Source organism: Taudactylus pleione, unplaced genomic scaffold, assembly GCF_031769625.1.
Source record: "Taudactylus pleione unplaced genomic scaffold, aTauple2 ptg000707l, whole genome shotgun sequence".
Classification (NCBI taxonomy): Eukaryota; Metazoa; Chordata; class Amphibia; order Anura; family Myobatrachidae; genus Taudactylus; species Taudactylus pleione.
In genome coordinates this window covers 3,340,010-3,366,411 of record NW_028285109.1, presented here as the reverse complement: position 1 = coordinate 3,366,411, position 26,402 = coordinate 3,340,010, and the positions used below count along the sequence as shown (strand labels likewise).

Here is a 26,402-nt window from a genome sequence, read left to right as displayed (position 1 = left end):
ACACACACACACACATACCTTGCAGCAGCTGTGGGTTGTAGATGAAGACAGGTCCAGGCACCATGTCATTAGGCTCCTCTCCCTAGCAGGAAAGGAATCACATCATATTGGTCCAGGGCTTAATAATATGATACCCGCTCTCGCGTCTTACAGTTTTGGGTGCTCATAAGCACCACCCTGCGTTCACCACTGGTAACTGAAGGTCAAATGTTTATGAGTAATATAATAACTACTGTATAGGCTATTTAAAAAATAAACTGTTGTCATCGATATTAGAGGAAAAAGACCCTTGGAATGAGAAATGACTGCCGGGTAACCCTTTGTGTTCAAGAGTTTTGCAGGTGCAGCCAAGAGAATAGTTGTAAAACTCCACCACCAACAACAACTATGGGCTATATTCAATATGGGGCGAACAGTCTGTCATCGGCGATAATTTATCGCTGATGACGTCATTTTCGCCTGTTTCAATTATCCCAATATTCAATTTCAAAGACTTTTCGCCGGTGCGAAAAGTCTTTGTAAAAAAAATGGGTATAAGTTTTCTCCATGTAATACATGGTGAAAAAAAGTGCAGAATTGGGGTTTTGGGGTGCAGAATAAAAGAAAATAGCCTGCAGCCTTTTTAATGTCCCCTAAAAGTAATCTGTGTCAAAAAACATTTTTAAAAAATCCTCAGGACACCCCAAAAAATGTACTTTAATTTTGGGGGCGAAAAAAAAATATTGGGGAAAAAGTTTTAAACTACCGAAAATGATTCAGGGGGGTTTCACATATATGCGGCTGGGAGTGGCAGGTCCATTTTTGAAGAAGTTTAAAAATAACTTTAGGGACTTAAAAATATGCTTGAACCCATTTTCATGTGCCCCAAATTTGACAGACATTGTATTTTTACTTCCCAAAAAAAGCTAAGTGTTATTCTTCACTAGTTCTTCACAGGCGCGTTTATGCACCTGCCTCGGCTATGTAAAAACCCCGACTATCTTCAGCAGGCCAAATCGGGGGTACCCAAAGTGATCCCCCATGTCAGAACATCTTTTGGGGGGTGACAGCATGATTTCCCCAAACAGCACTCTTCAAAGCTCAAAAATGTATATGAATTAAGGTTTTTTTTTTAATTACCCTGATTTGTAACTTCAAGCATTTGTCAACAACAATTGATTGTAATAGGATGTAAGTAACAGTATCAGCTACAAGGTAGCTACATGAGATGCTCATCATCTATGGTGGTGGGCTGTCTGGTAAAGCATAGCTTGTGCCAACATCAGCTGCCATGCTGCTGTCACATGATCACCTGCTGCTGTTTTCTTTCAAAACTCTGAGTGGCAGTTGGGAGTCAGAGACAGTTGGACTGTCGGCAGGATGGCGTCACATCTGGAGGAAGCCAGGAGCTCAGAGGATGAGGAGTTTTCTTTTTACAAGAGAAGAAAGAAGATGATGGCTTTGAAGAAAAGAAAGATATCTGACAGTTTGGAGGAGTCTTGGGCCATCAAGAAGGCCAGAAAGAGGATTTCCACTGAGTCTCGCAAGAAAGGAAGGAAGAAGTGCCTGCATGTGGAAAACAGCTCTGATGATGGGAGCCAGGAATTTTTTTCTATGGATTATAGTTATACCAACCAAAAGAGTGATAAGAGGAGGAAGAGAGAGGATCAGAAAGAAGAAATTGGCATAGACAGTGGAATGATTGCAGACAGGAAGAGAAGGAAAACATCTGGGGAGGTCATACGCTTTGGTGACTCTAGAAGGAGACAGGAACGAGCAGGTATGACCGTATCAATATATAAGACATGACAACCAGTAGACTTGGAATAATACAAACCTTACAAGAAAACAACAAAAACTATCTGGACAGTTTAGACCACTCCCATTATCCACAATTACCACACCCATTTCCTATGAGAATCACACATCCGACAAATTATGTACCTTTTGCCTTATAAAAAGTGGAACTGATGGTAAATATGATAACCTTTATGAAGTAATTATTCAATATTATCTGAGGTAATCATTTATGGCCATCACATGCAGTATAACAATATCAGGATTTGCAGCTGAAATTATGAATATAATTAGAAATATGTGTTTAATTTGGCTATAAGTCTTCTTTATCTGTTATTTTCCATCTCTTGGGTCTCTAACTGTTTGCATGTTAGCATGGTCCAAGACTACATCTACTGCCCCTAAAGGGAATGTAATCATGGGTCCCACTTAGGTTTAAGGCCAACCACTAGTGAGGTGATATACTGCCATTAGTGGGGTTGTGGTAATTCCAACGAGAACTTGCTTAATGCTAAAGTGTAGTATATAAAGAAAAAGAGTTTCATATATTCTATGAAAATGAACTACAGTGATGAAATGTGCATTAATCAATAAACAACCTTAATTTATATGGATAAACATATGCATTAATAAATACAAAAAATGTACTTTGCTGTTCAAGGGACTACCTGGGACTGTCTGTTATTAGTCTTTTTTTTACGCAGATAATGATCTCTGTTGCTTTTAATAAAAAATATCACAGTTGGGGCTGTATTCAGCAAACACATTTCTACTAAACAATGCGGATATGAGTGTTACCACATTTTTCAGTACTATTCCCAATATACAGCAAAGTGCTACCAGAGAAGATAACGCAATTATCTTCTCCATTAATACCAACTCGCACAGTATCACACTGTAGAGCGGAAGCCATTGCTCCCTATAGCTCTTAACATTTTTGCAACTCATCAAGCATCAAAACATTAAATAAAGGTGAAGACACTTATTTTATATAATGTCATCTCAGAATAGCCTCATATGAAGAAAAATCCCTCTTTCAGCCTGAAAACAACAAGGATAGAAGGATCTTGTACAGTCAGTCCCTCTAGCCATTCCCAGCAGTATAATGACACAGATTTGTAAAAAATGCATATATATATATTAGGGGTGAGCGGGTTCGGATTTCTGAAATCCGAACCCCCCCGAGCCCCCCCGATCCGAGTCCGATCCGAATCAGGCTCGACTTTTCCCGCCTGACTCGGATCTGAAATCGAGGCAAAACGTCATCATCCCGCCTTCCGAGTCTCGCGGGTTTTGGATCCTATATAAGGTACCCACGTCGGTGCCATTTTCTCACTCGGCTGTGGACAGTGAAGAGGGAGGGTGGGAGTTAGGGCTGTGTAGTGTAGTGTAGTGTAGTGCTGCTGTTGTCCACTACTTCAAAGTCCATAGGGGCTGGCTGTGTTGTGCTGTGCTGCTGTTGTTAATAGGGGCTGTGTCCACTACTTCAAAGTCCATAGGGGCTGGCTGGACTGTGTTGTGCAGTCAGTTCTCCATAGGGGCTGTGTCCACTCCAAAGTCCTGTGCAGTGTCCCAGTCCTAAAGGAGTGCTGCAGTGTTGTCCAGGGGGTGCTCTGTCCATCAGGGGTGCTCCCCCCAAGTGCTAAAAAAATAATATATTTTCTGTGTTTGTGAATTGTGTGCGCAGTAGCCGCACGTGCATCAACAAAGTAGTGCCAAGCGTGCGCCTGTGTCATAAGTAAAGGGCCGGCTGGCTTGACCGTTAAGGGTGCTGTAACCCCCGAAAGTACACTCCAGTCCAAACCAAAAAAAAAATTATTTTCTGTGTTTGTGAATTGTGTGCGCAGTAGCCGCACGTGCATCAACAAAGTAGTGCCAAGCGTGCGCCTGCGTCATAAGTAAAGGGCCGGCTGGCTTGACCGTTAAGGGTGCTGTAACCCCCGAAAGTACACTCCAGTCCAAACCAAAAAAAAAATTATTTTCTGTGTTTGTGAATTGTGTGCGCAGTAGCCGCACGTGCATCAACAAAGTAGTGCCAAGCGTGCGCCTGTGTCATAAGTAAAGGGCTGGCTGGCTTGACCGTTAAGGGTGCTGTAACCCCCGAAAGTACACTCCAGTCCAAACCAAAAAAAAAATTATTTTCTGTGTTTGTGAATTGTGTGCGCAGTAGCCGCACGTGCATCAACAAAGTAGTGCCAAGCGTGCGCCTGTGTCATAAGTAAAGGGCCGGCTGGCTTGACCGTTAAGGGTGCTGTAACCCCCGAAAGTACACTCCAGTCCAAACCAAAAAAAAAATTATTTTCTGTGTTTGTGAATTGTGTGCGCAGTAGCCGCACGTGCATCAACAAAGTAGTGCCAAGCGTGCGCCTGTGTCATAAGTAAAGGGCCGGCTGGCTTGACCGTTAAGGGTGCTGTAACCCCCGAAAGTACACTCCAGTCCAAACCAAAAAAAAAATTATTTTCTGTGTTTGTGAATTGTGTGCGCAGTAGCCGCACGTGCATCAACAAAGTAGTGCCAAGCGTGCGCCTGTGTCATAAGTAAAGGGCCGGCTGGCTTGACCGTTAAGGGTGCTGTAACCCCCGAAAGTACACTCCAGTCCAAACCAAAAAAAAAAATATTTTCTGTGTTTGTGAATTGTGTGCGCAGTAGCCGCACGTGCATCAACAAAGTAGTGCCAAGCGTGCGCCTGTGTCATAAGTAAAGGGCCGGCTGGCTTGACCGTTAAGGGTGCTGTAACCCCCGAAAGTACACTCCAGTCCAAACCAAAAAAAAAATTATTTTCTGTGTTTGTGAATTGTGTGCGCAGTAGCCGCACGTGCATCAACAAAGTAGTGCCAAGCGTGCGCCTGTGTCATAAGTAAAGGGCCGGCTGGCTTGACCGTTAAGGGTGCTGTAACCCCCGAAAGTACACTCCAGTCCAAACCAAAAAAAAAATTATTTTCTGTGTTTGTGAATTGTGTGCGCAGTAGCCGCACGTGCATCAACAAAGTAGTGCCAAGCGTTCGCCTGTGTCATAAGTAAAGGGCCGGCTGGCTTGACCGTTAAGGGTGCTGTAACCCCCGAAAGTACACTCCAGTCCAAACCCAAAAAAAAATGATTTTCTGTGTTTGTGAATTGTGTGCGCAGTAGCCGCACGTGCATCAACAAAGTAGTGCCAAGCGTGCGCCTGTGTCATAAGTAAAGGGCCGGCTGGCTTGACCGTTAAGGGTGCTGTAACCCCTGAAAGTACACTCCAGTCCAAACCAAAAAAAAAAATATTTTCTGTGTTTGTGAATTGTGTGCGCAGTAGCCGCACGTGCATCAACAAAGTAGTGCCAAGCGTGCGCCTGTGTCATAAGTAAAGGGCCGGCTGGCTTGACCGTTAAGGGTGCTGTAACCCCCGAAAGTACACTCCAGTCCAAACCAAAAAAAAAATTATTTTCTGTGTTTGTGAATTGTGTGCGCAGTAGCCGCACGTGCATCAACAAAGTTGTGCCAAGCGTGTGCCTGTGTCATAAGTAAAGGGCCGGCTGGCTTGACCGTTAAGGGTGCTGTAACCCCCGAAAGTACACTCCAGTCCAAACCAAAAAAAAAATGATTTTCTGTGTTTGTGAATTGTGTGCGCAGTAGCCGCACGTGCATCAACAAAGTAGTGCCAAGCGTGTGCCTGTGTCATAAGTAAAGGGCCGGCTGGCTTGACCGTTAAGGGTGCTGTAACCCCCGAAAGTACACTCCAGTCCAAACCAAAAAAAAAATTATTTTCTGTGTTTGTGAATTGTGTGCGCAGTAGCCGCACGTGCATCAATAAAGTAGTGCCAAGCGTGCGCCTGTGTCATAAGTAAAGGGCCTGCTGGCTTGACCGTTAAGGGTGCTGTAACCCCCGAAAGTACACTCCAGTCCAAACCAAAAAAAAAATTATTTTCTGTGTTTGTGAATTGTGTGCGCAGTAGCCGCACGTGCATCAACAAAGTAGTGCCAAGCGTGCGCCTGTGTCATAAGTAAAGGGCCGGCTGGCTTGACCGTTAAGGGTGCTGTAACCCCCGAAAGTACACTCCAGTCCAAACCAAAAAAAAAATTATTTTCTGTGTTTGTGAATTGTGTGCGCAGTAGCCGCACGTGCATCAACAAAGTAGTGCCAAGCGTGCGCCTGTGTCATAAGTAAAGGGCCGGCTGGCTTGACCGTTAAGGGTGCTGTAACCCCCGAAAGTACACTCCAGTCCAAACCAAAAAAAAAATGATTTTCTGTGTTTGTGAATTGTGTGCGCAGTAGCCGCACGTGCATCAACAAAGTAGTGCCAAGCGTGTGCCTGTGTCATAAGTAAAGGGCCGGCTGGCTTGACCGTTAAGGGTGCTGTAACCCCCGAAAGTACACTCCAGTCCAAACCAAAAAAAAAATTATTTTCTGTGTTTGTGAATTGTGTGCGCAGTAGCCGCACGTGCATCAATAAAGTAGTGCCAAGCGTGCGCCTGTGTCATAAGTAAAGGGCCTGCTGGCTTGACCGTTAAGGGTGCTGTAACCCCCGAAAGTACACTCCAGTCCAAACCAAAAAAAAAATTATTTTCTGTGTTTGTGAATTGTGTGCGCAGTAGCCGCACGTGCATCAACAAAGTAGTGCCAAGCATGCGCCTGTGTCATAAGTAAAGGGCCGGCTGGCTTGACCGTTAAGGGTGCTGTAACCCCCGAAAGTACACTCCAGTCCAAACCAAAAAAAAAATTATTTTCTGTGTTTGTGAATTGTGTGCGCAGTAGCCGCACGTGCATCAACAAAGTAGTGCCAAGCGTGCGCCTGTGTCATAAGTAAAGGGCCGGCTGGCTTGACCGTTAAGGGTGCTGTAACCCCCGAAAGTACACTCCAGTCCATACCAAAAAAAAAATTATTTTCTGTGTTTGTGAATTGTGTGCGCAGTAGCCGCACGTGCATCAACAAAGTAGTGCCAAGAGTGCGCCTGTGTCATAAGGGCCGGCTGGCTTGACCGTTAAAGGGTGCTGTAACCCCCAAAGTACACTCCAGTCCAAACCAAAAAAAAAATTATTTTCTGTGTTTAGCCGCACGTATATATCAAATCGATATAACATAAATGGAGGACCAAACTTTCTCCGATAAAAATAAAATAGAGAAAGATCAAGAACCACTTCCTCCTAGTGCTGAAGCTGCTGCCACTAGTCATGACATAGACGATAACATGCCATCAACGTCGTCTGCCAAGGCCGATGCCCAATGTCATAGTAGAGGGCACATACAATCCCAAATGGCAAAGTTCAGGAAAATGACCTTGAAAAAGACATATAAATCAGCTGAAGAGAAACGTAAACTTGCCAATATGCCATTTACGACACGGAGTGGCAAGGAATGGCTAAGGTCGATCCCTAGTATGTTCATGACTAGTGGTTCAGCTTCACATGACGATGGAAGCCCTCCTCCCACTAAAAAAATCAAAAGAGTTAAGCTGGCAAAAGCACAGCGAAGAACTGTGCTTTCTAAGAAGATATCACAAATCCCCAAGGAGAGTCCAAGTGTGGTGGTGGTTGCGATGCCTGACCTTCCCAGCACTGGACGGGAAGAGGTGGCTCTTTCCACCATTTGCACGCCCCCTGCAAGTGCTGAAAGGAGCACCCACAGTCCACTTGCTGATATGCAAATTGAAGATGTCACTGTTGAAGTACAACAGGATGAGGATACTGGTGTAGCTGGCGCTGAGGAGGAAGTTGGCGAGGAGGATTCTGATGGTGATGTGGTTTGTTTAAATCAGGCTCCGGGGGAGACAGTTGTTGTCCGTGGGATGAAAAAGCCCATCACGGTCATGCCTGGGCAGAAGACCAAACATTCCACCTCTTTGGTCTGGCAATATTTCTATCCAAATCCGGACAACAACTGTCTTGCCATATGTACCATATGTAAAGGTGAAATAAGTAGGGGTAGGGACGTCAACCACCTAGGAACATCCTCCCTTATACGGCACCTGCAGCGCGTTCATAAAAAGTTACTGTCAAGTTCAGAAACTTTGGCTAAGACAGTAAGCAGTCCAGGGACACCTAAATCCCGTTGTCCTGTTGTATCCAAGCGCCTGCAAACCACACCGTCAACTCCCTCCTCGTCAATTTCCTCCTTAGTCAGGATCGGAAGTAGTCCTGCAGGCCATGTCACTGGCATGACTGACTCTCCTATCTGGGATTCCTCTGGAGGATCCTGCATTGCTACGCCTACTGCTGCCGCTGCTGCTGTTGCTGCTGCTGGGAGTCGTTCATCATCCCAGAGAGGAAGTAGGAACACCACTACTTTTACTAAACAATTGACCCTCCAACAGTCCTTAGCGAGGAGGATGAAGTACGACAGCAGTCATCCTGAAGCAAAACGTATAACTGAGGCCTTGACTGCTATGTTGGTGTTAGACGTGCGTCCGGTATCCGCCATTAGTGCAGTGGGATTTAGACAATTGATGGAGGTAGTGTGTCCCCAGTTCCAAATCCCGTCTAGATTCCACTTCACTAGGCAGGCGATACCGAGACTGTACAGAAACGTCAGAAAAAGTGTCCTCAGTGTCCTGAAAAATGCCGTTGTACACAATGTCCACTTAACCACGGACATGTGGACAAGTGGAACAGGGCAGACTAAGGACTATATGACTGTGACAGCCCACTGGGTAGATGTATCACCTTATGCAGCAACAGCAGCAGCGTCACCAGTAGCAGCATCTCAGAAACACCAGCTCGTTACAAGGCAGGCTACGCTGTGTATCACCGGTTTCAGTAAGAGGCACACAGCCGACAACCTCTTAGAGAAACTGAGGGAAATCATCGCCCAGTGGCTTACCCCACTTAGACTCTCCTGGGGATTTGTGATATCTGACAACGCCACCAATATTGTGCGGGCATTACATCTGGGCAAATTCCAGCACGTCCCATGTTTTGCTCACACAATAAACTTGGTGGTGCAGAATTTTCTGAAAAGCGACAGGGGCGTGCAGGAGACGCTTTGGGTGGCCCGAAAAATTTCTGGCCACTTTCGCCATTCAGCGACTGCGTGCCGAAGACTGGAGCGCCAGCAAACACTCTTGAACCTGCCCCGCCATCACCTGAAGCAAGAGGTTGTGACGCGGTGGAACTCAACCCTCTATATGCTTCAGAGGATGGAGGAGCAGCAAAAGGCCATACAAGCCTATACATCCACCTATGACATAGGCAAAGGAGGGGGTATGCACCTGACTCAAGCGCAGTGGAGAATGATTTCCGTGTTGTGCAAGGTTCTCCAGCCCTTCGAACTTGCCACACGTGAAGTCAGTTCAGACACAGCCAGCTTGAGTCAGGTCATTCCCCTCATCAGGCTTTTGCAGAAGCAGCTGGAGAAAGTGAAGGAGGAGCTAAGACGGAGCGATTCCGCTCGGCATGTGGGACTTGTGGATGAAGCCCTTCATTCGCTTTGCCAGGATTCCAGGGTGGTCAATCTGTTGAAATCAGACCACTACATTTTGGCCACCGTGCTTGATCCTAGGTTTAAAGCCTATGTGGTGTCTCTCTTTCTGGCCGACACAAGCCTGCAGAGGTGCAAAGACCTGCTGGTGAACACACTGTCAGCTGAAGCGGAACGTGACACGTCAACGGCTCCTTCTTCATTTTCTCCTGCAACTGGGGCTGCCAGGAAAAACTTAGGTATCCTAAGCAACCCGCTGGCGGTGATGCAGGGCAGGCAGGACCAAGTTTGGACATCTGGTCCGGACTGAAGGACCTGGCAACAATTTCTGACATGTCTACTGTCACTGCATATGATACTGTCACCATTGACAGAATGGTGGAGGATTACATCGGTGACAGCATCCAAGTAGGCATGTCAGACAGTCCATACCTGTACTGGCAGGAAAAAGAGGCAATTTGGAGGCCCCTGTCCAAACTGGCTCTATTTTACCTGAGTTGCCCCCCCTCCAGTGTGTACTCTGAAAGAGTGTTTAGTGCAGCCGGGAACCTTGTCAGCGAAAGGCGTAGGAGGTTGCTTCCACAGAATGTGGAGAAGATGATGTTCATCAAAATGAATTATCAGCTCTTCCAGGGAGACCAGCCTCCAGAAGGTACAGAGGGATCTGTGGTGGTGGATTCAAATGGGGACGAGTTAATACTTTGTGAGGATGAGGATTTACACACTGAAGAGGGTGAGGAATCGGTGGATGAGGAGGATGAGGATGACATCTTGCCTCCGTAGAGCCAGTTTGTGCAGGGACACATTAATTGCCAGCTTGTTTTGTGGGGGCCCAAATGAACCAATCATTTCAGCCACAGTTGTGTGGCAGACCCTGGCGCTGAAATGATTGATTTGTTAAAGTGTGCATGTCCTGTTTATACAACATAAGGGTGGGTGGAAGGGCCCAAGGACAATTCCATCTTGCACCTCTTTTTTTTCTTTGCATTATGTACAGTTTGGGGCCTAGTTTTTCTAACTGCCATCCTGTCTGCCACTGCAGTGTCACTCCTAGATGGGTCACGTGTTTGTGCCGCCCACTCGTGTCGCTTAGCATAGTCATCCAGCTACCTCGGTGCAACCTTTTGGACATAAAAACACTATTGTGAGGTGTGAGGTGTTCAGAATAGACTGGAAATGAGTGGAAATAAAGGTTATTGAGGTTAATAATAGCATAGGAGCAGAAAAACCTACAAATTCTGTGATTTTAGCTGTTTTTATGCTTTTTAAAAAAAAAAATACAGATCCAAAACAGAAAACCCAGAACCCAAAACACGGAAGGGTGGTTTTGGCAAAACCAATCCAGATCCAAAACACGAAGAAAGATCCAGATCCAAAACCAAAACACAAAACACGAAAAGTGGCCGGTGCACACCCCTAATATATATAGCCCATCCCTGAGCTTTTTCATATTGCGTCTCCTTATACACTCCTCTATAGACACTCCAATTTGGAGACTGAGGAGCATGTTGGGAAGGTAAGCAGTATGTATTCAAGCCAGAGAAGCACTGGGAAGGCTAAAAATGTTGGAACAATGGGCATGGTCACTTAAAAATGGGGCATTTCAACATGACACACCCTTTATTGTCACTCTGACCATTCCTTTCCATATGCACCTTAACCCCAGTAGTGCCCCTTATACAGTACCCCCAGTATACAATGTCCCCAGTTGTGGTCCCTCTTATGCAGGCCCATAGTAGTGCCCCTTTTACAGTACCCCCAATAGTGGTCTCCCTTAAGCAGCCCACCATTAGTTCCCCTTATACAGTACCCCCAGTATGCAATGCCCCCAGTAGTGGTCCCCCTTATTAGTTCCCCTTATTCAGTGCCCCCAGTAATGGTCCCCCTTATGCAGGCCCCCAGCAGCGATCCCCCCTATCCAGTGCCCCTGTAGTGGTTCTCCCTATTTAGTGCCCCCAGTAGTGGTCCCCTAGTAGTAAGCCCCTTATATAGTGCCCCCAGTAGTAGTTTCCCCCCAGTAGTAGTCCCCAGTAGAGGTTCCCCCTCCTGATGCAGTGCCCCCAGTAGTAGCCCCCCCAGTAATGGTGCCCCCAGTAGTAGCTCCCCCCCAGTAATGGTGTCCCCAGTAGTAGTAGCTCCCCCCCAGTAATGATGTCCCCAGTAGTAGTAGCTCCCCCCCAGTAATGGTGTCCCCAGTAGTAGTAGCTCCCCCCCAGTAATGGTGTCCCCAGTAGTAGCTCCCCCCCAGTAGTAGTAGCTCCCCCCCAGTAATGGTGCCCCCAGTAGTAGTAGGTCCCCCCCAGTAATGGTGCCACCAGTAGTAGTAGCTCCCCCCCAGTAATGGTGTCCCCAGTAGTAGTAGCCCCCCCAGTAATGGTATCCCCAGTAGTAGTAGTTCCCCCCCAGTAATGGTGTCCCCAGTAGTAGTGGCTCCCCCACAGTAATGGTGCCCCCAGTAGTAGCCCCCCCAGTAATGGTGCCCCCAGTAGTAGCCCCCCCAGTAATGGTGCCCCCAGTAGTAATGGTGTCCAATGCAAAACTAATCCATATGCACTGTCCATATGCAGCCCTGCAGCACCACCACTCCAGTCCCTCCACACTACAGAATCCTATCTATGACACTTATCTATGACACCTGACCCTCCCTGGCTGGCAGTCCCAACCAGTCCATAGCATCTGACAGTTACTGAATGGCAGCGCAGCAGCTGACTGAAACACGCACTAATTGTGGGATGCGGTAAGCAAAATCAATTAATTTAATTAGTTTTGCATTGGATTTACATATAGAATATTATGGGATATTATTTAAAACAAAAACGCTGTGCTGCTACTGCCAAATATATATCATATAAAAAAAATGGGTATAAGCAGAGGGTGGCTTTAAAATGGTCTATCTATCTATCTATCTATCTATCTATCTATCTATCTATCTATCTAATATCTATCTATCTAATATCTATTTATCTATCTATCTATCTATCTTATATCTATCTATCTATCTATCTATCTATCTATCTATCTCATATATATCTCATATTTATCTATCTATCTATCTCATATCTATCTATCTATCTATCTCATATCTATCTATCTAGCATATCTATCTATCTAATATCTATCTATCTATCTATCGATCGATCTATCTATCTACAGTATCTACTCTATCTATCTATCTATCTATCTATCTATCTATCTCATATCTATCTATCTCATATCTATCTATCTATCTATCTATCTATCTATCTATCTATCTATCTCATATCTATCTCATATCTATCTATCTATCTAATATCTATCTGTCTATCTCATAGCTATCTATCTACAGTATCTACTCTATCTATCTATCTCATATTTATCTATCTACAGTATCTATCTATCGAACGATCTATCGATCTCATATTTATCTATCTATCTCATATCTATCTATCTCTATCACATCTACATACCTCCCAACTGGATGCGGGACATCCCGTTTTTCTGGGACTGTCCCGCTGTCCCACCCGCGGGCCGCAGTGTCCCGCGGTGGGGGGGGGAAGTTGGGGAGGGCACAAACCGCTCTCCCCAAGCACATCCCCCAAAGTGACGAAAATGGGGGAAGTCGCGAGGCTGTTTCCCATTTTCCATAGACACCTAGCTAAGTTAGAATGTTGGGAGGTATGCATCTATCTATCTATGTCACATCTATCGATTGATCTATCTATCTCATATCTGTTTCATCTATTTATCTATGTCTCCGATATCATATTTATCTCTCTATCTATGTCACATCTATCTGTCTATCTATCTATCTATATCATATCTATCTATCTATCTATCTATCTATCTATCTATCTATCTATCTCCTATATCATATCTATCTCTCTATCTCATATCTATCTATCTATCTATCTATCTATCTATCTATCTATCTATCTATCTATCTATCTATCTATCTATCGTGGGGTCATGGGCAAGTTATAGATGATAATGTGGTTACTTCTGCAACATATGACTTGCAGTAGTGGTGTTGGCATTATGTAGCAATACAGGGGTGACAAATGCTGATTGTCTCTGTAATATGTATGGGGGTATCTCTGTTCAGTGTATAGCTAATATATATATGGGGGTATCTCTGTTCAATGTATAGCTGTAACACATGTTTTGGCAAATGCAAGGGAGATATGTGTGGTCGAGGGGGGCCCCCAGAGATATCAGTGTACCAGGCCCCAAGATTTCTGTTGGCGGCCCTGCCCATGGCTCAACTGAAGATATACCCTTAGTGACCTTCTGTAGCTTCTTTTCTGCTGTCATGTCCCCTCAATCTGTATATCATCCCCCTCAGCCTGATGGCCTTAGGTTATACTGTAGGTATGTGATTTATCCCTATGTTATTCATCTGCAGTCCTCTTACCTCTGCAGCTGCTTAGCACCACCTAGCCTTAAATTGCCCCACCAGCCATAATGCAATCACTATATGTCCGGGGGAGGGGGTGATTACTCCTTCTAGATGGAAAATGCAGCATTTCCCTTTTATTATGCATTGTTAAGGGATATCAGGCATAGGGGACTAGATAATGATAACCACACCCAGTGCTGTTACATGGCTATGGAAATAGGATGCTTAATTTAAAGGGGCAGCAGGCATAATTACTATGAGAAAGAGATTGTGCTCTCCTGCATGGGCACCTTACAGCTGACTACAATACGTATACGTTTACTGCTGAAGAGTATGTGGTATTATCCAGTTATTTACATATGGGGCAGGATTTAGTGCAGTAAATGGTTTGTCACAACTAGGGGTGTGCACCGGCCACTTTTCGTGTTTTGTGTTTTGGTTTTGGATCTGGATCTTTCTTCGTGTTTTGGATCTGGATTGGTTTTGCCAAAACCACCCTTCCGTGTTTTGGGTTCTGGGTTTTGTGTTTTGGATCTGTATTTTTTTGAAAAAAAGCATAAAAACAGCTAAAATCACAGAATTTGTAGGTTTTTCTGCTCCTATGCTATTATTAACCTCAATAACCTTAATTTCCACTCATTTCCAGTCTATTCTGAACACCTCACACCTCACAATAGTGTTTTTATGTCCAAAAGGTTGCACCGAGGTAGCTGGATGACTATGCTAAGCGACACGAGTGGGCGGCACAAACACGTGACCCATCTAGGAGTGACACTGCAGTGGCAGACAGGATGGCAGTTAGAAAAACTAGGCCCCAAACTGTACATAATGCAAAGAAAAAAAGAGGTGCAAGATGGAATTGTCCTTGGGCCCTCCCACCCACCCTTATGTTGTATAAACAGGACATGCACACTTTAACAAATCAATCATTTCAGCGCCAGGGTCTGCCACACAACTGTGGCTGAAATGATTGGTTCGTTTGGGCCCCCACAAAACAAGCTGGCAATTAATGTGTCCCTGCACAAACTGGCTCTACGGAGGCAAGATGTCATCCTCATCCTCCTCATCCACCGATTCCTCACCCTCTTCAGTGTGTACATCCTCATCCTCACAAAGTATTAACTCGTCCCCACTTGAATCCACCACCACAGGTCCCTCTGTACCTTCTGGAGGCTGGTCTCCCTGGAAGAGCTGATAATTCATTTTGATGAACATCATCTTCTCCACATTCTGTGGAAGCAACCTCCTACGCCTTTCGCTGACAAGGTTCCCGGCTGCACTAAACACTCTTTCGGAGTACACACTGGAGGGGGGGCAACTCAGGTAAAATAGAGCCAGTTTGTACAGGGGCCTCCAAATTGCCTCTTTTTCCTGCCAGTACAGGTATGGACTGTCTGACATGCCTACTTGGATGCTGTCACCGATGTAATCCTCCACCATTCTGTCAATGGTGACAGTATCATATGCAGTGACAGTAGACATGTCAGAAATTGTTGCCAGGTCCTTCAGTCCGGACCAGATGTCCAAACTTGGTCCTGCCTGCCCTGCATCACCGCCAGCGGGTTGCTTAGGATACCTAAGTTTTTTCCTGGCAGCCCCAGTTGCGGGAGAAAATGAAGAAGGAGCCGTTGACGTGTCACGTTCCGCTTCAGCTGACAGTGTGTTCACCAGCAGGTCTTTGCACCTCTGCAGGCTTGTGTCGGCCGGAAAGAGAGACACCACATAGGCTTTAAACCTAGGATCGAGCACGGTGGCCAAAATGTAGTGGTCTGATTTCAACAGATTGACCACCCTGGAATCCTGGCAAAGCGAATGAAGGGCTTCATCCACAAGTCCCACATGCCGAGCGGAATCGCTCCGTCTTAGCTCCTCCTTCACTTTCTCCAGCTGCTTCTGCAAAAGCCTGATGAGGGGAATGACCTGACTCAAGCTGGCAGTGTCTGAACTGACTTCACGTGTGGCAAGTTCGAAGGGCTGAAGAACCTTGCACAACACGGAAATCATTCTCCACTGCGCTTGAGTCAGGTGCATACCCCCTCCTTTTCCTATGTCATAGGTGGATGTATAGGCTTGTATGGCCTTTTGCTGCTCCTCCATCCTCTGAAGCATATAGAGGGTTGAGTTCCACCGCGTCACAACCTCTTGCTTCAGGTGATGGCGGGGCAGGTTCAAGAGTGTTTGCTGGCGCTCCAGTCTTCGGCACGCAGTCGCTGAATGGCGAAAGTGGCCAGAAATTTTTCGGGCCACCCAAAGCGTCTCCTGCACGCCCCTGTCGCTTTTCAGAAAATTCTGCACCACCAAGTTTATTGTGTGAGCAAAACATGGGACGTGCTGGAATTTGCCCAGATGTAATGCCCGCACAATATTGGTGGCGTTGTCAGATATCACAAATCCCCAGGAGAGTCTAAGTGGGGTAAGCCACTGGGCGATGATTTCCCTCAGTTTCTCTAAGAGGTTGTCGGCGGTGTGCCTCTTACTGAAACCGGTGATACACAGCGTAGCCTGCCTTGTAACGAGCTGGCGTTTCTGAGATGCTGCTACTGGTGACGCTGCTGCTGTTGCTGCGTAAGGTGATACATCTACCCAGTGGGCTGTCACAGTCATATAGTCCTTAGTCTGCCCTGTTCCACTTGTCCACATGTCCGTGGTTAAGTGGACATTGTGTACAACGGCATTTTTCAGGACACTGAGGACACTTTTTCTGACGTTTCTGTACAGTCTCGGTATCGCCTGCCTAGTGAAGTGGAATCTAGACGGGATTTGGAACCGGGGACACACTACCTCCATCAATTGTCTAAATCCCACTGCACTAATGGCGGATACCGGACGCACGTCTAACACCAACATAGCAGTCAAGGCCTCAGTTATACGTTTTGCTTCAGGATGACTGCTGTCGTACTTCATCCTCCTCGCTAAGGACTGTTGGAGGGTCAATTGTTTAGTAAAAGTAGTGGTGTTCCTACTTCCTCTCTGGGATGATGAACGACTCCCAGCAGCAGCAGCAACAGCAGCAGCGGCAGCAGTAGGCGTAGCAATGCAGGATCCTCCGGAGGAATCCCGGATAGGAGAGTCAGTCATGCCAGTGATATGGCCTGCAGGACTACTTCCGATCCTGACTAAGGAGGAAATTGACGAGGAGGGAGTTGACGGTGTGGTTTGCAGGCGCTTGGATACAACAGGACAACGGGATTTAGGTGTCCCTGGACTGCTTACGGTCTGAGCCAAAGTTTCTGAACTTGACAGTAACTTTTTATGAACGCGCTGCAGGTGCCGTATAAGGGAGGATGTTCCTAGGTGGTTGACGTCCCTACCCCTACTTATTTCACCTTTACATATGGTACATATGGCAAGACAGTTGTTGTCCGGATTTGGATAGAAATATTGCCAGACCAAAGAGGTGGAATGTTTGGTCTTCTGCCCAGGCATGACCGTGATGGGCTTTTTCATCCCACGGACAACAACTGTCTCCCCCGGAGCCTGATTTAAACAAACCACATCACCATCAGAATCCTCCTCGCCAACTTCCTCCTCAGCGCCAGCTACACCAGTATCCTCATCCTGTTGTACTTCAACAGTGACATCTTCAATTTGCATATCAGCAAGTGGACTGTGGGTGCTCCTTTCAGCACTTGCAGGGGGCGTGCAAATGGTGGAAAGAGCCACCTCTTCCCGTCCAGTGCTGGGAAGGTCAGGCATCGCAACCACCACCACACTTGGACTCTCTTTGGGGATTTGTGATATCTTCTTAGAAAGCACAGTTCTTCGCTGTGCTTTTGCCAGCTTAACTCTTTTGATTTTTTTAGTGGGAGGAGTGCTTCCATCGTCATGTGAAGCTGAACCACTAGTCATGAACATACTAGGGATCGACCTTAGCCGTTCCTTGCCACTCCGTGTCGTAAATGGCATATTGGCAAGTTTACGTTTCTCTTCAGCTGATTTAAATGTCTTTTTCAAGGTCATTTTCCTGAACTTTGCCATTTGGGATTGTATGTGCCCTCTACTATGACATTGGGCATCGGCCTTGGCAGACGACGTTGATGGCATGTTATCGTCTATGTCATGACTAGTGGCAGCAGCTTCAGCACTAGGAGGAAGTGGTTCTTGATCTTTCTCTATTTTATTTTTATCGGAGAAAGTTTGGTCCTCCATTTATGTTATATCGATTTGATATATACGTGCGGCTAAACACAGAAAATAAATTTTTTTTTGGTTCGGACTGGAGTGTACTTTGTGGGTTACAGCACCCTTTAACGGTCAAGCCAGCCGGCCCTTTACTTATGACACAGGCGCACTCTTGGCACTACTTTGTTGATGCACGTGCGGCTACTGCGCACACAATTCACAAACACAGAAAATAATTTTTTTTTGGTTTGGACTGGAGTGTACTTTGGGGGTTACAGCACCCTTTAACGGTCAAGCCAGCCGGCCCTTTACTTATGACACAGGCGCACGCTTGGCACTACTTTGTTGATGCACGTGCGGCTACTGCGCACACAATTCACAAACACAGAAAATAATATTTTTTTTGGTTTGGACTGGAGTGTACTTTCGGGGGTTACAGCACCCTTAACGGTCAAGCCAGCCGGCCCTTTACTTATGACACAGGCGCACGCTTGGCACTACTTTGTTGATGCACGTGCGGCTACTGCGCACACAATTCACAAACACAGAAAATAATTTTTTTTTTGGTTTGGACTGGAGTGTACTTGGGGGTTACAGCACCCTTTAACGGTCAAGCCAGCCGGCCCTTTACTTATGACACAGGCGCACGCTTGGCACTACTTTGTTGATGCACGTGCGACTACTGCGCACACAATTCACAAACACAGAAAATAATATTTTTTTTGGTTTGGACTGGAGTGTACTTTCGGGGGTTACAGCACCCTTAACGGTCAAGCCAGCCGGCCCTTTACTTATGACACAGGCGCACGCTTGGCACTACTTTGTTGATGCACGTGCGGCTACTGCGCACACAATTCACAAACACAGAAAATAATTTTTTTTTGGTTTGGACTGGAGTGTACTTTCGGGGGTTACAGCACCCTTAACGGTCAAGCCAGCTGGCCCTTTACTTATGACACAGGCGCACGCTTGGCACTACTTTGTTGATGCACGTGCGGCTACTGCGCACACAATTCACAAACACAGAAAATAATTTTTTTTTTGGTTTGGACTGGAGTGTACTTTCGGGGGTTACAGCACCCTTAACGGTCAAGCCAGCCGGCCCTTTACTTATGACACAGGCGCACTCTTGGCACTACTTTGTTGATGCACGTGCGGCTACTGCGCACACAATTCACAAACACAGAAAATAATTTTTTTTTGGTTAGGACTGGAGTGTACTTTCGGGGGTTACAGCACCCTTTAACGGTCAAGCCAGCCGGCCCTTTACTTATGACACAGGCGCACGCTTGGCACTACTTTGTTGATGCACGTGCGGCTACTGCGCACACAATTCACAAACACAGAAAATAATTTTTTTTTTGGTTTGGACTGGAGTGTACTTTCGGGGGTTACAGCACCCTTAACGGTCAAGCCAGCCGGCCCTTTACTTATGACACAGGCGCACGCTTGGCACTACTTTGTTGATGCACGTGCGGCTACTGCGCACACAATTCACAAACACAGAAAATAATTTTTTTTTTGGTTTGGACTGGAGTGTACTTGGGGGTTACAGCACCCTTTAACGGTCAAGCCAGCCGGCCCTTTACTTATGACACAGGCGCACGCTTGGCACTACTTTGTTGATGCACGTGCGACTACTGCGCACACAATTCACAAACACAGAAAATAATATTTTTTTTGGTTTGGACTGGAGTGTACTTTCGGGGGTTACAGCACCCTTAACGGTCAAGCCAGCCGGCCCTTTACTTATGACACAGGCGCACGCTTGGCACTACTTTGTTGATGCACGTGCGGCTACTGCGCACACAATTCACAAACACAGAAAATAATTTTTTTTTTGGTTTGGACTGGAGTGTACTTTCGGGGGTTACAGCACCCTTAACGGTCAAGCCAGCCGGCCCTTTACTTATGACACAGGCGCACGCTTGGCACTACTTTGTTGATGCACGTGCGACTACTGCGCACACAATTCACAAACACAGAAAATAATATTTTTTTTGGTTTGGACTGGAGTGTACTTTCGGGGGTTACAGCACCCTTAACGGTCAAGCCAGCCGGCCCTTTACTTATGACACAGGCGCACGCTTGGCACTACTTTGTTGATGCACGTGCGGCTACTGCGCACACAATTCACAAACACAGAAAATAATTTTTTTTTTGGTTTGGACTGGAGTGTACTTTCGGGGGTTACAGCACCCTTAACGGTCAAGCCAGCCGGCCCTTTACTTATGACACAGGCGCACGCTTGGCACTACTTTGTTGATGCACGTGCGGCTACTGCGCACACAATTCACAAACACAGAAAATAATTTTTTTTTTGGTTTGGACTGGAGTGTACTTTCGGGGGTTACAGCACCCTTAACGGTCAAGCCAGCCGGCCCTTTACTTATGACACAGGCGCACGCTTGGCACTACTTTGTTGATGCACGTGCGGCTACTGCGCACACAATTCACAAACACAGAAAATATATTATTTTTTTAGCACTTGGGGGGAGCACCCCTGATGGACAGAGCACCCCCTGGACAACACTACAGCACTCCTTTAGGACTGGGACACTGCACAGGACTTTGGAGTGGACACAGCCCCTATGGAGAACTGACTGCACAACACAGTCCAGCCAGCCCCTATGGACTTTGAAGTAGTGGACACAGCCCCTATTAACAACAGCAGCACAGCACAACACAGCCAGCCCCTATGGACTTTGAAGTAGTGGACAACAGCAGCACTACACTACACTACACTACACAGCCCTAACTCCCACCCTCCCTCTTCACTGTCCACAGCCGAGTGAGAAAATGGCGCCGACGTGTGTACCTTATATAGGATCCAAAACCCGCGAGACTCGGAAGGCGGGAAGATGACGTTTTGCCTCGATTTCAGATCCGAGTCAGGCGGGAAAAGTCGAGCCTGACTCGGATCGGACTCGGATCGGGGGGGCTCGGGGGGGTTCGGATTTCAGAAATCCGAACCCGCTCACCCCTAGTCACAACTAAACCTCTGATATCTTGAATCACAGTTAACATGACCCATTCCATTAGATACAAAATGCTCTGCTCCTGGGGTCCCACCTAATGTATGATTGCAGTCACCTGTGCTGAACTAGGTAATTGATGAGACAGGTGTTTCAGCACAGGTGTCTGCTATCATAATTTAAGAGGGAAGTCCAGGAGCAGAGCATTTTATTCCTAATGGAATGGCCATGTTGGAGCATACTTACCGACTTTTCTGCAGGGGGCTTCGGGAGGGGGCTGCCAGGTCCGTCCAGCAGGGAGGGTGGCGGTGGTTCAGGTAGGTGGAGCGGGGGCGTGCCGATGCGATCACATCATAGTGGCCCCACCCCTCACTTTAGAATGCCAATATTACTGCCATTATAAGGCAGGGGGCGGGGCTACGATGACGAGATTCAGCGTCATCGCACCCCTGGACCGCCCACTTTTGCGGGTTTGCGAGGTGCCGGAGGCCATTCCGGGGGACTTGCCTAGTCTTGCGGGGTGCGGGGAGCAGCACCCTATTATCGGGAGAGTCCCGGGAGAGTAGACAAGTATGCGTTGGAGGGTCTGAGTTAAGCTGTCAGTAACCCGGGTTATATGTATAAATAGCATAATACATTCTGTTTGCTGCAACAAACTTTGCTGCATCTGTAAAACCACAATCTTTTACCACCTTAAATAAACTGGTTAATTACAAGCATGATAACAGCTGACTGCATGCAGCTGGATAATGATCATGTGTCTGGTTTTAAATGCAGAGTGCAATGCGAGTTGGCCATAATAGCTCCAGCATTGCATATATGGAACTAAGGGCCTGAAACAGCATGGATCGCAATTGCAACTGCATACGCATATCGGTCAATGGTGCATACTGCGCATGCGTATGCACCGCAGCGCGCATACGAAGGTTAGCATTGCATTTACACACACAGATAGAAAGCCATCGCAGAGTGAGTGATGGGATGTCAGTGTTTGGGGCTGGTGACGAGGGAGTGGTAGGAGAAACCCAGGCGTGCCTGTCCGTTTGACCGCCATTACATGGGTGTGCATACGTTAGCTACTGTGATGACATATGCAGCCTGAGTACTCACTGCATGCAACGGAACTTGCAATTCCTGAGACAGGAAAGATTCAGTATATAGGAAAGATTCCTGGACTGCACACCCTGAATATATATATATATATATATATATATATATCGTTCGAATGGCGGCACTCCGTAAAAAACAGCACACAAGTCAGTGCATAGTATTATTATTATTATGTTTATACTATGCACTGACTTGTGTGCTGTTTTTTACGGAGTGCCGCCATTCGAACGATATATACAGCTTCCCTCATTTATTTGCGGTAAGACTGAGGAGGGCACCCGGCAAGTATACATCTTTATGACTTGAGTGCCGGATCTTTGGACTGTTATATATATATATATGCAGCTGTGGCTGCTCTTAACTATTTCTTTTACACTTCACTTTTCCTATTATGGTGGTGCCCTAGGGCGGCTTAGCTGGGCTAGTTTGGGGGTGTCCTGCACTCTGGATTTGACCCCTAGTATGTTAGGGACCTACCCTAAAGAGGTTACCTGGATATGGTGGGTAGGCCCATAACCTTGGCCATGATTATGCTAAAAGCTCTATCGATTGCAAAATTTGATTGCAAATATATTTATATATAATTAGTAATTTGGAGTTATGCACCTGTGATCTGTTTGTTTCAATTCCTGAGACAGGTCAGACCTGCTGTAATTCTGTGTGAGGGGCCGATGTTACTCATTTTTACCGATTTATACACAGGACTGAGAGGTATTACGGATGTGAGAAAGCGGTAGTGGGCGTCTCTATGCTGGCTGAGTGGTTGCAAACATTAGCATATTTCGCAGCAGAACTGCATGCATAATCACAGCTGTGATCGCAATAGCGATCTGTAATGAATCAGGCCCTAAATACAGATATCACCCACACGCTGAGTTGTATGCATCCTTGTGACGGGACTGCTACAATCTGTACGCTTGGCTTCATTCATACTGTAGCTGTCGTTATTTTCAGTTCTCACTTGCGTCAGCCCTTTCCCTGGTGCAAGAGATCCTCCTGAATATACAGGTGTATTTACACATATGCACAATCCCTGCATAGCCCACAATTATGTGGAGATGCTCCTAATAAGCTATGTCTACTTGTTACTCATAGAGGAAACAATTCCATTGTAAGATGTTTCATTGTAGTTCCAGGGAGTATTTTAAATGTCAATACCCTTTAGCCACAACAAAATGGAGCACAGCATACAATCTGACCTCTACATTAATGAAATACTTGGGGTATAACTGAATACTTTATAGCATTTTTATGTATTTAGGTCTGTTTACTGTAATATGCTCCCCCTTGAGTTGCTGCAACTCCACATACTATTGCATGTTACCAGGGCCGGCTCGGGGAGGAGTCACGCCCTGTGTGGAGAGGGAATACGATGCCCCTCACCCTGCGCTCGGTGTCGTCGTGAGCACCCAAAAAGGAGGCGTTGCCTAATTATCGTAGACCATGCCCCCTAAGTGATGCTAATTGGGGACGTGCCTGTATGGCACGTCTCCCATTTAACATCAGGCTGGGGGCAAGCCCAGCACTCCTTCAGTAGCTGGGCTGCCCCCAGCCCTCTTCTAACACTGAATTGTCCATTACTTTTCTATGGGGCCAGCACAGATGCGGTGGTGGGAGTGCCCAACCTCCCGACCACCAGCGAGACACTTCGGCCCGTGGGTGGAACAGCAGGGCAGTGCCCAAAAAACGTGACTGTCCCGCTGAAAATCGGGAAGGTTGGCAGGGGTGCGCCCTCAATGGGATGGCACCCCTGTTCGACTGCAATGGTTGAACATGCCTCGTGCCGGCCCTGCATGTTGCTTTAGCCTTGACTTCTCATCTTGTGCTAATCCCTACTAACTACAATAGGTGCAAGGGGTACACCTGCTTTAGGGCCCAGTGCTGAGGGGGGCTGATCTACCTTGTCAAAGTTATATGTGTTATATTTTTTACCATTGGGCAGTCTTGGACTGGAGCATGAAGGGCCCACCGGGGGAATGCAGTGATAGGGGCCCATATTTGGGGTTGTGGCCAGCCTCCATAGAGGCTTGGCTAACCATTAAGAGTGCATGGTCTGGGTCCCTTAAAGAATCTATATAGTAAATACTGGCTAATGCATGCAAGATAATGTACAAGATTAATAACAGCAATGCATTGTAGAAAATACATCATAGTCCTATGCAGTATAATTTAACATATGTATAATTAATAATTCAAGTGTACAGTCTGGAACCTGAGCACTAGAGAAGAAGGTAGGCCCTTGGGCAGTGGGGCCCACCAGGGGTTTCCCCTGTACCCCTGTGGGCCAGTCCTACACTGCCATTGGGTGCTACATAGGGGTCTTCTCAAACTTTTGCTATGGGGTCTTCAAATACCTAGTTACAACCCAGCCACCACCTACAGTTTATATGGTGAAGGCCCTTGGCAAAATAAGGGACTAGCACTCCCCCCTCACAGTTATAGTACATTATTCCTACACAATATAATATATAAAGTGCAATATAGCCCACAGGGGACAATTGTGCCTTCACATTGCCATTAATAAATAACACATATTCTAGAGACAACCAGGGTTACAGAGAGTTTCAGGCATGCAGTTGTGTGGGGATACGGGAAGTTACACACTGCACAGCAGCACAGGTGCATTGTCAGGACTTGGGGCAGTCAGCACAGAATGCCGGCGGTGCGAGTGATCACGGTATACAGCGCTCACTGCTCAGTCATTTCACATCTCCCATTCTGAGATCAACATAATAAACATAACCACTGTTGATCCCATGTAGCCATCCCCAATAAATAAATATACCTTCCATCCTATAAAGCCCATAATAACATCAATATTTAATAAATATCCCTCATCCCCACCTTAAATGAATAGACATTGCCAAGATGCCACTATTATATTAATATCCCTCATCATTAAATGAACAGTTCCCATCCACTGCTAAATGATTACCCCACCACACCAATAAATTAATAGCCCAGCCCACATCCCCATTACATTAAATAATAACTCCACACTAATAAATAGCCAAGTCCTCTATCCAATAACATTAAATTACTAACCCACATAATAATAATAAAATTAATAGCTCAGTCCCCTGCTTTAAACAGTCTTCCTGCAGCCTGAGCTCAAGGGGCTCAGGGATGCTGTGTATTCTCGTCTCTCCCCATTTACATGCACTGCTCACCTGGCCAGCCCCGCAGGATTGCCCACTCACTGCTGCTGCTGGCTTTTTGCAGGGCTGATAAGTGTAAGTAAAATTATGTTTTATACAGTTATAAAAATGGTATATATATATATATATATATATATATACACACTATATATCACTATAAAGTTTTTTTTACCTGTATAAAACTCTTCTTTTAAATTGTTCCAAAAATTATTGATTTATTAAATAATCAAATTATGTAAATAAGAACTATTACCCTTATTCAATATAATGTCATTAATAATCTACATGTTTATTAATTCCGTTTTACCAAATCAGGTATAAATAGTTATTTACATAATTTGATCATTTAAAAAAATCAACAATTTTGGGGTCATTTTTGGAAAATATTAGCCAATTAAATGGTTAAGCAATGGGGCCCAATGAGGATATCCCAGATACACTGATGGTCAGCCCATCCAGCTATAAAACAAATAATATTAAGCAACTGACCGCAACAAGGTGATGCAATATGACACCAGCCTGAGGTGCAAATACCCCTCTACAGCCCATCTCTGACCATTTTTCCATCAGTAGCAATTGATGACCCACTTTCCTCTGTATGGCTGAGTTTATGTGCTCTCTCTGGGCCTGATTCAGAGCCAGACGCTATTTGCGCTCTCGCTCGTTCAGAAAAAAGGGGTGGCTATTCAAATGAACCGTTCGCTCTTTGCGGTCTGTTCACGCCTCTAGGACTGAACTAGCGAACAAAACTTGCGGTCGTTTTTTGGAAAACTACGCCCCCTGGCCGCTCGCATCCTACATCATGTCCGCAATTTATTAGATTAATCGAGTACATCGACCAGCGTATGAACTGCTTGCTATTCTTGTGGTTGGTTTTTCCTACCGCAATCATGCGAGCAGTTCTGACTATAAAATAACCCAGTGACGTGGTCAATGACGCTGCTGTTTTAATTATGCACACCCATAAAACGCCCGTTTTGACCTTTAAGCACGCCTGCGTTTTGATCTCCACTCCCCGTTTTCAAGCACCTTCCCCTGTTTACCACCCACATACGCCTCCTCCTATCACTCAAAATAGCAGGCATTCGCTATTTAGCGAACAAACGATTTTCGGCCGCACTGACTGGTTCGCGCATGGATCCGTACGCATGCGCAGTTGTGCAAACATCGCTCGGAACGAACGAGCGGCCGCTTACGAGCGGCTCTGAATCAGGCCCTCTGTACACAACAGTATTCTGACTGCATTACAGTTACATAATGGTGTAATACAATACAATAATGTATATGCATTTTACATGTGCCTCTAAGAGCTCTATATACTACAATCCGCTCTGTGAATGCAGATTGTAGTGCAATATTACTCCGGTCAGCTGACATCCCATACTGCACTGGGACCCGGTCACCTGATGACCGGGCCGCAGTGCAGTAATGGAGACCAGCTGACCGGATGGAGGACATCACCGGAGCCCCGAACTCCGTTCCCTGGACTCAGGTAAG

General features: G+C 46.1%; 1 protein-coding gene across 1 annotated transcript in view; it reads left to right on the top strand.

Annotated features, from left to right (window-relative positions):
• The first annotated feature begins 1,359 nt into the window (after positions 1-1,359).
• The window catches only part of LOC148477543 (protein kinase C delta type-like), a 90,017-nt gene continuing 64,974 nt past the window's right edge, over positions 1,360-26,402 (top strand). Inside the window, exon 1 of the mRNA XM_088456558.1 lies at positions 1,360-1,759. Coding sequence (XP_088312684.1) covers positions 1,360-1,759 — 400 coding nt within the window. The remainder of the gene's footprint in view (positions 1,760-26,402) is intronic.